This window comes from Chroicocephalus ridibundus, chromosome 15, assembly GCF_963924245.1.
Source record: "Chroicocephalus ridibundus chromosome 15, bChrRid1.1, whole genome shotgun sequence".
NCBI lineage: Eukaryota > Metazoa > Chordata > Aves > Charadriiformes > Laridae > Chroicocephalus > Chroicocephalus ridibundus.
This window is the reverse complement of record NC_086298.1, coordinates 541,357-554,068: the sequence shown is the minus strand read 5'-3', so window position 1 is coordinate 554,068 and position 12,712 is coordinate 541,357. Positions and strand designations below refer to the sequence as shown.

General features: G+C 61.9%; 2 protein-coding genes across 3 annotated transcripts; both read left to right on the top strand.

Annotated features, from left to right (window-relative positions):
* The first annotated feature begins 26 nt into the window (after positions 1 to 26).
* LOC134523838 (lipocalin-15-like) lies at positions 27 to 4,187 on the top strand. Of its 2 annotated transcripts, XM_063353255.1 has the most exons (7): positions 27 to 954; positions 1,297 to 1,436; positions 1,653 to 1,717; positions 2,012 to 2,125; positions 2,619 to 2,720; positions 2,836 to 2,857; positions 3,015 to 4,187. In XM_063353255.1, the coding sequence occupies exons 1-7, from the start codon at positions 856 to 858 to the stop codon at positions 3,016 to 3,018; spliced, it is 546 nt and encodes a 181-aa protein (XP_063209325.1). In that variant the 5' UTR covers positions 27 to 855; the 3' UTR covers positions 3,019 to 4,187. The 2 variants fall into 2 exon arrangements, with proteins under 2 accessions (XP_063209325.1, XP_063209326.1); XM_063353256.1 differs by having other exon boundaries at positions 2,015 to 2,125; positions 2,836 to 4,187.
* Positions 4,188 to 4,401: 214 nt separating this feature from the next.
* Positions 4,402 to 8,098, top strand: LOC134523837 (extracellular fatty acid-binding protein-like). Its single transcript, XM_063353254.1, has 7 exons — positions 4,402 to 4,631; positions 4,929 to 5,068; positions 5,625 to 5,695; positions 6,351 to 6,461; positions 6,959 to 7,060; positions 7,305 to 7,330; positions 7,920 to 8,098. Exons 1-6 carry the CDS (start codon positions 4,536 to 4,538, stop codon positions 7,328 to 7,330), a joined length of 546 nt encoding a protein of 181 aa, XP_063209324.1. The 5' UTR covers positions 4,402 to 4,535; the 3' UTR covers positions 7,920 to 8,098.
* The last annotated feature ends 4,614 nt before the right edge of the window (positions 8,099 to 12,712 follow it).

The following is a 12,712-nucleotide window of genomic DNA, read 5'->3' as shown; positions in this document are numbered from 1 at the left end:
TCGCTGCTTCTGGCCGTGGGGCCACCGGGGTGGGACCCTGTGTGCACTCGCAGCCCCGCGCCATGGTGCTGCCTGGCCACCAAACCTGCCTTGTCCAGGGAGGAGGCGTCCCCGGGGCTGGGACCCGCCGGGAGATCCGCTCCCGTCTGCCCCCTCAGGCACCCTGGGCCGCCCCCGCCGCCCTGCCTCAGTTTCCCCTCCAAGGAGCAGGCTGGCAGCGTGGGGATGGGGCAATGGGCAGGTGCGGGGGGGGGTGTCTCCAAAAATGTGGGGTCGGGATGGACATGAACCGGAGCAACGGCTGTGAACGTTGGATGCGGCTCAGCCCTGGCTGCCCTCCTGCTCTCCGTGCCATGAGCCCGGACCCTCGCTGCGAGCGGGGTCTGTGCCCGCTGCCAGCAGCCTGGGAAGCCACAACCCCTTCTGGGGGGCACTGGGCTGCGGCTCAACCCCGGGCTGAAACACGGGCTCAATCATCCTCTTCCTCGAGGCAGGATGCGTCCCAGCACTGCTGGACCCTGGGGCCAGCAGGCAACAGCCCAGAGTGGGGCACTGGGGACACCCTCAGCCCCCTCCCCGGACACGGCACCGGGCACGGGGCATCGCCACGTCCCTGACGTGCTCCGGGCTGGGGCTCACACAAGGCTGCATTCATTCGGGACAGGGCAATTAGAGGGGGAACGGGCCAACGCTGTCACCTAACACGGGTACAAGTTATCCCTGCTCTTGTGTAACCCGTTGCATAAAGTGGGGGCGGGCAGGGGGTGCTGCCAGCGGCGGGGGCTATAAAGGTGGGTGCGGGAAGAGGCAGGTCCATGCAGCCTTTCCCGCCCGCATCCAGCCCCCGGAGCAAGGATGATGATGGTGGTGCTGCCCAGCCTGGCGCTGGCCCTGCTCTGCCTGCTGCCGGCGGGGGCTGATGTCCCCGTGCAGCCAGACTTCGACACCGAGAAGGTAATGGCACGGGGAGCCCCCCCGGCTGGTCCTCCTGGGGCAGGTGCCCGTGCTGTGTCCCTGGGGGCACCCCCAGGCACCCCCCGGTCCCGGCCCTGAGCAAAGTTGGGTTAGTCCCAGCCAGCTCCTGCGTGCTGTGGCCAGACCCAGTGGTGGCCCTGCTACAGGGACGCGAACACCCGGGGGCCGTGATGCCCCGGACTGTGTGGCGCTTCCCCAGGGAACACGGGCCAGACGCTGCCCCCCCATCCTGGCATGGGGCAGGGCAGGGTGTTCCGCACACTGGTGGGTCGGCAGGTCCCCGTGGCTTTCCCAAACCCTGCCGGTGATGCCCTGCTGCAGTTTGCAGGGATGTGGCATGTCGCAGCCATTGCTTCCAACTGCTCCGTGTTCCTGAAGATGAAGGATGGGATGAAGTCATCCATCACCATCGTCAGCTTCATGCCGGAGGGGGACCTGGCTCTGAAGCTCATCTGGCCCCTGTGAGTGCCCATCGTCCTGCTCATTGCTCCCCACTTCGGGCAGGGGACTCCCCTCCCCACCAAGGCGGCTGGGTGAGGAGCATCGTCCCACAGACCCCAGTCCTTCCTGCACCCCAGCGTGTCCCCCAGGCAGGGGGAGTCCCCCCTTGTCCCCCACCCCGCTGCCCTCCCACGTGGCGTCCAGCCATTTTTACTGTTTCCATTTTCCTTTTCCAGGGCGGACAAATGCCAAAAGTTTGAGCTGCTCTTCCAGCGAAGTGCGCAGGCAGGGCACTACGTGGGTAAGTGCGGGCTTGGGGGGGGGTCGGAGCTACGGGCACCCTGAAGTGGGTCCATCGCTGGTCCCCCGTGCCCCGGGGGGCAGTGGGAGGCGGGTTTGGCCCCTCCACCTCCATCGCTCGGCGAGAAGCCGTGCTGCGGGCGGGTGCCCGGCTCCACTGGATCGTGCAGGGGTTCCCTTCACAGACCCCCACCCTCGGGCAAACCCGGGGCTCAGGCCCTGAGCTGTGAGCCCCGGCGGGGGCCGCGGAGGTGCCTGGGCGTTGCCGGACCGGGCACCGTGTGGGCTCCTTTAGCAGCACAAGAGATGAGGGACCTGCGCGTGATGGAGACGGACTACAGCGGCTACGCCATCGTGCAGGAGTTCAAGCGGAGGGGGGAGGAGCCCCACAGCGCGCTGCAGCTCCTCAGTGGGTGTCGGGCGCGGGGACGGGCACCCACGGCTCCCCGGGGAGGGGGGGGGACAGGCACTGGGGGAGGCAGGGGCCGGGGTCTCCGCCACCGCTGCGGGCCACCACATTGGGACCCAACATGCCGGCACCCAGGCGCCCCCAGGGAATGCATTTTGGGGTGAATGAAATCTTGCACTAAAAACGCCCTCAATTGATTGTGGTTTGAACTGAAGCCCACCCCCCCCCGCAGTGTGCCAGTCTGGCTGCGGACCCCCAGCCCCCCCATGCCACCCCAGGCAGGTGGGTCACCCGTCCCAAGGGCTTTGTGCCCCTTTGCTGCCAGCCCAGGGCAGCTGTGGGGTGCCCTGTGCCCACCCTGCACCTCCATGGCTTCGCCCTTGCCCTTCCCGGGGGTCCCATCGCTGCCCCATGGGAGCCAGACCCCCAGCGCGGGGCTCGCTGCCGGGTGCCCCCCCACTCACCAGCCCCCACGTTGGGTGTCTGGCTGCAGCGAGGGAGCAGGACGCCAGCCCCCAGCTCCTGCAGAAGTTCAAGGAGCTCGTGCCCACCGTGGGCCTGACCCAGGACATGGTGGCCATCCTGCCCAAGTCAGGTGAGTGCCAGGAGGGCGCGGGGTGGCACGCGCGGCCCCCCCTGTGTGGGGATGCTGGGGGGGGGCTCGGGGCAGTGCCCGTGGCACGCTCACCCCTCTCTTTGCTTTTCGACAGATCAATGCACCAAGGATATCAGGTGAGCGTGGCCGGTGGAAGCTGGGTCTCCTTCCCGGCATGGCCTGGGCTGAGCAGGGACTCGCAGCCCCCCAGGGAGCCCCCCCTGCCTCGGGGCTCTGCATCACATCAGCTTTCCCCTGCTCTAACGGCCATCCGTCTGTCCTGCCTCCCTGCAGCTGAAGGAGCCAACGCCAGGGCCGTGTGTCCCCCAGCCCTGGTGGGACCCGGGCTCTGCTCCCCCCTCCATGGCGCCCCTTCCCGTCCACCCCGGCCGGGCTCTGCTCAGACCCGCTGCCCCATGCCAGGATCACACCTCGCCCTCCTAAATAAATAGGTGCAGAATCTGCGCCAGAACTTGGTGCTTTTGTTGGCAGGAGCAGGGGTGCTGCCAGGGTCCCCAGCCACCCTGCGCCCAGCGGTCCCGGATCCAACCCTTCGTCCCAGCACCCCGGGGCGATGGGGGGCTCCTCTGCTGCATTGCTGGCTGCACCCGGCGTGGGGAGCAGAGGATGGGGAAGGTGCAGGGGGGGCAGCCGCCGGGGATGCGGGCAGGGGAGAATCCAGCTGGGATAAAGAGGGGCTGGCACAGCTCGGCTGGGGGGGCGCAGGGCGAGCGGTCAGGCTGCCCAGCCCTGCCGGCACAGGCTCTGCCTCCCAGCACCAGCTCGTCCCCAGGACACCCCATTCCCTGCTCAGTTCCCCCCAGGACCACCCGGACAGGAGTGGGGGCTGTGCTGGGGCTGCCCAAGGTAAACGCATGGCAGGACTGGGAACCCCACGCCTGTCCCCGGACCCCTTGGTGTCCCCATCTGCCCACTCACCAGGGTAGGACCAGGCTGCAATGAGCCCCAAGGGCAGCCAGCACTCCTGTCCATCCCCCTCCGCCTCCTGCGCAACGGAGGCAGCCCCTGGTCCCCCCCACTGTCCCCCTGCCCCGGAGCGGGGGTCCCTCCATGCCCAGCCAGACGGAGAGGGAGCAGCACGAACTTTTCCGGACTGTGACCCCAGGAGCTCGCCGGAGCCAGGGCGCAGGGGACATCACACCCTGGAAAGGAGGGGACGCTTCCACAGTGACGTGAACCCCTTCTTCTGCCTGCCCTGCTCCGGGTGCGTCCCACTCCGTGGAGCCCGAGTACACGGAGCCGGGGGGCGAGTCTGCGCCGGCGCCATGGGGTCTGGCCAAGCTGGTGGCACGCGGGCGCCCGGGCTCGGGCACGATCCCAGCGTCAGCCTCGGGGCAGATGCCAGCCTGGCCGGAGTACAGGTCACTGAGCCCCTTCGTGATGGGTCACTGGGTGACGGCGCTGCAGTGGCCCGTGCCAGGAAGGACCTCCCTGCTCCTCCTGCCAGCCCTCCATCAGTGAGCCAGGAAACAAAAGCTCTCTTTGTTCTTCCACAAGCGACTAAAGAAACCGGGAAAGTCCGAAATTTCAGCGCTGGTGCAACAGCTCCTGCAACCCTCCGGGGCTTGCAGGCACTTTCCTTCTTCCGTGAGACCGGACGCTGTTTACCCCGGGGTGACTTCAGCCCTTCGAAACCACCACCTCGCCCAAGCCAATTCCGGCAGCGTTACCCGTGCAGCTCGGCACGCAGCACGGCCGGGGCGGGCGGAGAGGGGGAGAGCACGGTGTTATAAAGCCGGCAGCCCCGGCACCGCTCACCATCCCGTTGGCGAAGCCGGAGGAAGCTGCGGCGAGATGAGGACCGTGGGGCTGAGCCTGGGGCTGGCCCTGCTCTGCTTGCTGTGCGCGGAGGCTGAGGACCCTGGGGCCGCGGGGCTGGACAAGAGCCAGGTGATCCGCAGCATCCCAGGGAAGGGAGGGTGGGAGTGTGCCCTCCAGTCACCAGGGCGGGGGCTGGAGAGGTGTTTGGGTACTGGGGGTGGCTGGGGACACCGCAGCCACCGCTGGCTCCGCCGTCACACCCAGGTGAGGGCAGTCGCCCAGCTCCAGCATAGGTGCCCCAGCAGGGATTTCGGTAGCCAGAGGGGATGGGGGTTTCCTATGGCCTGAGGGTGTCCTGGCACAGTCCCCGAGACGGGGACAGCCCCTGTCTGCTCCTCTGGACTCACAGCTCCCCCTCACTGCCAGATTGAGGGGAAATGGTACATCATCGCTCTGGCCTCTGACTCCGAGAGCTACCTCCGAAAGAAGGACGAGCTGAAGATGGCGACGGCCACCATCGCGGTCCTGGGGGAGGGTGACCTGAAGGTCTCCTTTGCAATTCCCACGTAAGTGCCAAGTGCTTTTCTCCATGGGCTTCATTGACCAACCTCCTCCCTGGACCTTCACTGATGGGTCTCCACCTGGGTGCCTCCAAAGCACCCACCAAAGCCCTGGGCCGGGGGGGGGGGTTGCAGTGCCACCAGCCCCACAGTTTGAGACAGGGGTTCAGGAGAGCTGTGTTGTAGGGACCCCCTTCTTCAGGGCAGGCCGGGAAGACACAGGGCAGCACCAGCCAGGGGTGGTCCCACCATGGGGGCTCAGGCACCCCACTGATCCCAGCAGGGATGATAAGGGACCCTGCGATTAAAGCTTTCCCAGCAGGACCAGCCTCATCCCACCAGCTCAGAGCACGTCACCCCGGGGGGCGGCCCTTGGGTGCCAGCACTGTGCCCTGCCAACCCAGGCACCCATCGCCCCAGGGGTGGCATGCCCTGGCCACACCGTCTCATCCCTGAACGGCAAGTCCCACATTTGGGGTCGCGACACTGGAGCCAGCGTCCCCAGGGCAGGGGAAGGGGGGGTCACTTCACCCCAGCTGGTGATTCCTTCACTGTTTTGCAGCCCGCAGGGGTGTAAGAAATCAGAGGCGATCTACAAGCAAACAGGCGTCCCGGGTGAATACCACAGCCCCGGTGAGTGAGGGGAGCCCGGGCCCCAGGACGGGGTGGGGGCACTGCCCCTCAGGCCTGTCTGAAGCAGCTGGTTTTCCCTGGGGACGTGGTCCTCGGGGGTGTCCGTCCGCCTCTCCCGAGGTCCTGGGGTGAGACGTCCCTCTGCGGCTGGTCACTGGCTGCAGGACAAGGCTGGTCCATGCCAGAGTTGGTGACCCTCTAACGTGGTGGACTCCCCGCTCCTCCCCCCCGGGTAGCCATTCTGGGGTAAGACAGACACATTCAGACCGAGCTTAAACCCTGGGGAAAAGCAGGTTCATTCTGCAACGGGGCTGCGGCTGGATGCTCCCAAGGGATGAAGGAAGAGCGGTTTCGCACCATCCCCAGTCCAAGACACTGGCCCGGGCTACTCAGCTGCCCGCAGTGACCATCCCCAGAGCCTCCTGTGTTGGCGTTCCCATCCCCCCGCCCGGCCGTGACCTGTGGGCTCCCCCAGGCTTCCAGAGGAGCCGTAGCAAGAGGAAAAACCAGGAGGGGGAGAGAGAGAAGACAGACATGCTGGCTGGACCTGGCCCCGGCACCCCGATTCGCGCTCTTACAGCCCTTTTGCAGCGTGGGAGCTCTCGGGCGGTGGGGGGGTAATTAATTTTTCGCTTTCCTCCGCGTCTTTTTGCAGAGCGAGGCAACAAAACGGCGCAGGTGGTGGATACCGACGGCAAGACGTATGCAGTTATCTTCGCCTCCAGAGCGAAGGATGGGAAGACCTTGCACATGCTGAGGCTCTACAGTGCGTATCAGTGACGGTCTGACGGGGGCGAACAGCTCGGAGGTGTCGGGGTGCTTTGCCGTGTCCCGAGAGACCCCTCCTCACCACTGCCCTCCCACCAGCACCTCTTGCCCGGCGCAGGAGCGGGGCAGGGGCAGGGGCAGCGACTGGGGGCTGGCAGGGGAGGCTGGGCTCAGGCTCCTGCCCTGTGCTGGGAGTCCACGGCCACGGTCTCTGGGTGAAATGGGCGAAGAGTGGGGGTCCTGCTGCGAGGGAAGGGGGGTGGGAACCAAGAGAGGAGACGCCGTGCTGGTGCCAGGATCTCCGCTTCATTCTGTCCCCCGGGAGGGCTGTCTCCTGTGCCTGCCCACCGCCACTCTCCAGCATCTCCACCGCTGCCTCCAGCCTTTTCCCAGCGACCGCCATCCATCCCATCCTCGCCTGGGCGCGCTCACCAGCTGCCCAGGAGATGCGGGGACAGGTCACAGCCTGGAGCTAACTCGTGCCTTTGCCTTTAGGCAGAACCCAGGAGGCGAGCCCCAAAATCACAGCGCAGTTTAAGAAGCTTGCGAGGGAGAAGAGCTTTACCGATGAGATGATCAAGATGCTGCCCAGGCAAGGTGAGCACGGCCCAGCACTGTCAGGCTGGCTTGGTCAATACGGGGAGCCAGGACGTGCCGGCAGGGACCAGCTCGGCCCGTCACTGCCACCACTTTGTGGTCTGAGATGGCAGGAGAAAGCACTCCGGTTTGGCACGTTGTGGCTTTCACCTTGCTCAAGTTCATTCCTGGGTTGTCTATTTTGGGTGCTAAATGCGGCCAGCCAGACCAAGCCCCGGGCTCAGCCTTTCTCTTGTTTCCACAGAGGAATGCAGCCTCGATGACGTGTAGGTGAGTTGCTGCGGTGCAACACGGTGTTTGCAATGTCCTCAGCTGGAAATTGTGCCCCGTGGTGCCCCAGCAAGGGCCACCACGAACTCCCGGAATTACCCTGAGGTCCGAGTTGTTCGGACCTGTGCTGGAGCTCGCACCCAGGTAGGACTGTTCCCTTCGGAGCTGCTCTGCAGTGGGGACCCCCAAGGTGCAGCTGCCAGCAGTGAGCAGGGGCACTTGCACCAAAACCACTGGTTCCGTGGAGAAACAGCTGCCGAGCTCACCCAGCAGAAAAAGCCGGGACACCGGCTCTTGCCAGAGGGACCTCAGGGTTGTGGACTGGCAAAACTGGCCAGAGGTTGGGTTGGTGTCTCACCACACAAAATGTGGTTGTTGTTGGCCGACCCTGGCACGTGATTCCCCACCATACCAGTGCACGTTTAGTTGTAGGGCGTAGCTAGAAATCCATTGCTGGAGATGGCTTACCCTACAGAGCTGGAGATAACTGGAAAAGAAAGCACTGATCCTGGTGGAAAGCCCTGCTCGGCCCTCTGTGTTGCCCTTCTCACCCCAAATACTCAGCCCCCCTCTCCCGGCTGTTTTCTAGGAGGTGCAGGCTGGCTGGTGGACGCTCCTGCTGACCAATGCAAGACCCATTCTCTGAAGCTTCAGGCTGCTGCTCCGCCATCCCTCTTCCAAGCTTGGTGGTCAAGGCCCTGACACACCTCCTGCTCCTCCGGCGCACAGTCCCTGTTTTTTGCCAAATAAACAGAAACTCACCCTGCAGCTTCGTGTCGCTGTCTGGGGAGAACCTGGGGTGCTCGGGCATGTGGTCCCTTCTGTTGTCCTCCCGGGGTCTGTGGCTGGTGAGCAGCCAGGGGTGCTCCTGGACTGAGCTCACCCAAGCGAGGGCATTTTCAGAACCCGCCAGGATTTTGCCTCCTGGGTGCCTCCTGTGGAGCAGGACCACGGCCGGGCAGAGGTGAGGCGAGGGGTGCAGTGAGGCTGGAAATCCTGTGGCCATGAGGAGAACAGTGGAGAAAGGCCATGGGACTTGGCCACAGAGATTAAATTGGAGTTTGGAGGGCTGCAGCTACCGCCACCATCCAACCCACCTTCCCTGCACTCGCCCTGCTGCCATTGCAGCCTCCTGCTCCACTGGAGCCGCGCTCGTCCACCCGCTCGGGCTGGGCCAAGGCAGGGGCAAGACTCAGCTTTGGGACCCCTCCATGCCCTGGTGGGAGGTGGGTGTCTGACTCCTCCAGAGCCAAACCCAGAGCGCAGGTGCGGGGCTGCGCGTGGTCTCTGCCCTTGGGCACCGTGCAGAGAAAGCCCACCCCGGAGTCAGATTATGGCGGTGGCGGACATCTGCCTCCAGAGACTGCCTTGCTTTGAATTTATATTTCTGAAATCCCACCCCATCCTTCCCTTCCTGCTCTGTCCAGCCCCCCAGATCCACCCAGGAGAAACCACAACCCACCCAGGCCAAACCTCGTCTCCAGCAGAGCCCCGGCACCTCACACATGCTCGTCTCCAAGGGCTCGTCCAGTGCTTTCAGGCACTGAGGTCTGGCAGGGCATGAGGCAGCTTGTGCCTCTCCTGGAAAAGGAATTTCCTCCAAAATCCTCTCTGACGGCCTTTCCACCTTGCCCGTCCCTGGCCAGCCTGGCCAGTCACCCAGGCAACCAGTTCAGCTCGGGATCTGCTCCGTTGCTGCGTGACAGTAGCAGGTACCCCAGGAAGGTGTTGTCCCAGCATCTGAGCACTTGGGATGTTCCCAGGTACTTCTTTCTCTTCCCAAGGACTGGGAAAATACAGTTGGGAAACTGTCCCTTCCTGGCCTTGGTGCTGAGCGGGGAAGAGAGCTGGGCACTTCCCGGCAGCAGCAGGGCAAGGGTCCGCACTGGAAAGTCCCAACCCAGCCCCATCTCCACCCTCTTTGGAAGGAAGCCAGCATTTCCAGCAGGAATTCTCGCCGGCAGCTTGGACTGGAACAGTTCAGCATTTGCGACACTCCCAGGAGCAGCAGGCCCACACTCAGCTTTGCCTCGAGGCTTGTTTTCGGTGCGTGGATCGATGCAGATAAAAACATCCTGCTGCCAGCAACGCCCTTCGCAAAGGGCTTTGTGCGACGGGGAGTCCCGGCGTCTCCACATCGTGTTCCAGCCGAATATTTCCTTCCTGCCGTGTGCAGCCATCACCCTGCCAGACAGCGGTGAGATCATTTCTCTCTGCCACCGGCATTTTCCACTCCTCCTGTTGTCCATCTGTTTTCTCCCCGTGCCCTGGAGCAGGATGCACCCAGGCTGCAATTTCAGATCTTTTCTGGGTGTGAGTCCCTTCCATGCAGAGCAGGAGGGGGATCCCCACCGCAGCCCTCCCATCAAGCCTGTCCCTGTCCCCCTGCCTTCGACTACAGGCAGTTCCGGGGCAAGGAGAAGCACGCAGGGACAGGGTGAGAAGAGGCTTGTACCTGTCCCCCCTCATCGCCCTAGCAAACCTGGCCAGATGTCTTCATAAACGTAATGACGTGGACTTTTCTTCCCTGAATGTTTAAGGGCTTCCTGGGGTGAGGCACCCTCTCGGCACCGGTGGCATCCCGCAGCCAGGAGCTTCACCGCCCATCTCTGCGCCCCCTTTCGCTGGTCGCAGGGGTGTCTCCTGCAGCTCCTTCGCCGGGTGCTGTGGGAGCCCGCTGGTGAGACCGGGTGGATGCAGCGGAGATAAGCCCAGGCACCCGGGTCCCAACCGGCTACTGGAGAGACCAGAGGGGTGTTGGGGCAAGGGAGGCGCCGGACCAGCCCTTGGTGTATGAGGAGCAATTTGAAGACTCACAGCCGATGGCTGCGGTGCTTGCTGGTGATGTGAGACTATCTTCTCTATTCATCCACCTCGCGCTGTTCCAGATCTTCAATCTTTAACAAGTCTCCTCGCTCTCCAGCTGTGCCTCTCATCCAGCTGTGCCTCTCATCCTTCTCTCTCCCTTCCCTGCTTCGCCGTGTCCCTGCTGGGGCTGGGTGACGAGACCTGGACCTCTACCCATCCGGGAAGGTGTGGGTACAGCTTAGATTTACATGGTGCCTTGTCCTGTTCCCCAGTCGTCTCTTCTCATGCTGCACCTGCCACCTTTGGCATCTGCTGCATGCGGACGAGATGTTTTACAAGATGCCTGTTGGCACAATGAGCACCCGGGGTGATCTTCCTCCTTTTCTCTCTCAGCCACTCTTTTATCCAAGTGAGGATCTTCCTCCCTAGCCTACGGCAGCTTGTCCTCTGCAAGCTTTGATGAAGACCCTTCTCAGCCGACCAGGGGATGTCCAACACCCACATCTTGTTGATTCCTCCAGAAGGAGTATTTCTGAGGTGCAGTTTTCCTGTGCGAAAGTTGGATTCAGTCTCCGTTGTGACATAATTTGTCTGTACATCAGCCAGGTCAGACATTTTTTGCAACTTCTCTACCAGCCCACACTGCATAGTGGATCTACTGGTCTGTAGTCTCTTTAGGTCTGACAACCTCTTTAAAAGCCAGCATATTTGCTTCTTCCAGTCTTCCGGTGAAAACTAGAGGTAGCACAGGTGAGTCTAAGCAGCGGATGACGAGCTGCAGTGAAAAGTTTGAGTTTCACACCTGATTTACTTCGACTGGAAATGTCTTCTCCTGTCTCACTTGCACTTTTACTTCTGCGTTGGTAGGACGGACTTTTTCAAGTGTTTGCAAAAGAGATCCTCTGGCCTGGGGGTCCACCAAAGCTCCTCCTCAGCCAAGGTGGATGCAGAGTTTCTTCACTTTTCTATTTTTACTATTTCTTTTTTTTTTTTGAATGATCACTCTGAATTTGACTGGATACAGGCCAAACATTTCCTGCTCCTGCTGCTTTTGAAGAAAGGAATATACGTAAGTGCAGGTGCCATTCCTCGGAGCAGAGGAGCAAGGGGACAAATTCTGGTGTCTTCTCTGTTTATCTTACTTTTTGCCAGTTGACTTACCCGAGGTCATTTTACTGTCCTCATGTGGGTGCAGCTTCAGCAAGTTTGAGAACATTTATCTGATTTCTTATCAGCTCCTTCAAATTGATTTAATCACGCTGGCTTCCATTTAGGCTTTCCCCTTGTAACGTTGTTTAGGGTTTGTATTTGCTAATATCAGCTTAAGCGCTCAGAGTGAAGCTAAGCTGGTCTTTTCTGACAATCTCTGTGCCATATGTGATATTTAATCCTCTTGACTTTCCATTTTTTCCCCTTTTAAATGCAACTGTATTGGATGGTTTCCAGTTCTAAGTGTCACAAGAATGGCGTTTTGATTTCAGCCCATGAGCCAGGTCCTGCTTGCTGCTCAGGATGGCTCTTGGCCATCCAAAAATCCTAAGCCCATGGGTGCCCATCCAATCTGCCTGGAGCAACCATGTATGAGAGCCTCGTGGATGTCCCTTTGTGTGTGACGGGCGCTGGCACCACCATCACCAGCTGCCGGTACCGTCACCGCAGCGGGCGTCACTCCAACGACATGCGGTCATCAGGGCTTGGCCGTCCGTCTTGGATGGTGTCGAGTGAGACCATGGGGTTCCCCAAGAGCCACTGGACATGGGGCCTGGGGGTGCCAACCCAGCTGAACTGTACTCACCCTCCAGGCTCGGGGCAGCCCCTCCCCGGGATCTGGGCGATGGGCATTGGCTCTCCATAGCACAGGCATAAACGATTTGAATTCCCACGGGTGGGATCGAGCCACCTCCAAATTGCCAATTACTGCTCGTAGAGACCGCTGCACCGGTCTGAGCCCCACTGGTTTTGCTCCCTGTTTTGGGAAGGGGCAAACATAGCTTCTGTCCCCAGGCACTGCTGTGGCGCAACAAGCCCCCTGGAGCCTTTTCAGAAGTTCAGATTGCAGAAGTTCAGAAACTTTTAATGACACCAACTGAGACTCATTAAAAGTGAAGAAAAACACTCAGCGACGCTGGGGCAGCATGGTGCTCTCTGGGACACAGCCTCGCGAGGCACTGGCACCCGAAACGCAAATGGCTTTGGATGTTACTGCTTCCCCGGGTGTTGAAAGTTGTTGAGACCATGTGCCTGTTTTCAGCCTGGATCATCTCAGGACGTGGTCTTCTACCCTGGCTCCATGACTGGCTGACCCAGCGTGGCTGATGGGAAGCGTCTGGTGGCCCAAAGGTGGGAAGCAATGCGGCTGGGGACTTCCCAAGCTGCCAGGGTCAGCATCTCCTGAAATGTGTGAAGATGCGCCAGTCCCAGCAATGCCCAGTACCTCCCTGATATACCTCCTGGGGACAACACAGCTCTGGGAAGAGGTTGTTATGCTGGAGCTGCCATTCAGAGAGGCCTCAGCAGCCCCGGAATGGGTTAGCACAGACCTCCTGGTGTTCAGCCCAGGCAAAGGCAGGGTCC

Excerpts from the sequence above, each read along its gene's own strand:
- LOC134523837 (XM_063353254.1), top strand. The coding sequence starts at position 4,536 with ATGAGGACCGTGGGGCTGAGCCTGGGGCTGGCCCTGCTCTGCTTGCTG. Across the intron at positions 4,632-4,928 it reads CGGGGCTGGACAAGAGCCAG|ATTGAGGGGAAATGGTACAT; the intron begins GTGATCCGCAGC and ends CCTCACTGCCAG. Across the intron at positions 5,069-5,624 it reads GTCTCCTTTGCAATTCCCAC|CCCGCAGGGGTGTAAGAAAT; the intron begins GTAAGTGCCAAG and ends ACTGTTTTGCAG.
- LOC134523838 (XM_063353255.1), top strand. The coding sequence starts at position 856 with ATGATGATGGTGGTGCTGCCCAGCCTGGCGCTGGCCCTGCTCTGCCTG. Across the intron at positions 1,718-2,011 it reads GCAGGCAGGGCACTACGTGG|CAGCACAAGAGATGAGGGAC; the intron begins GTAAGTGCGGGC and ends GGGCTCCTTTAG. Across the intron at positions 2,721-2,835 it reads GGCCATCCTGCCCAAGTCAG|ATCAATGCACCAAGGATATC; the intron begins GTGAGTGCCAGG and ends GCTTTTCGACAG.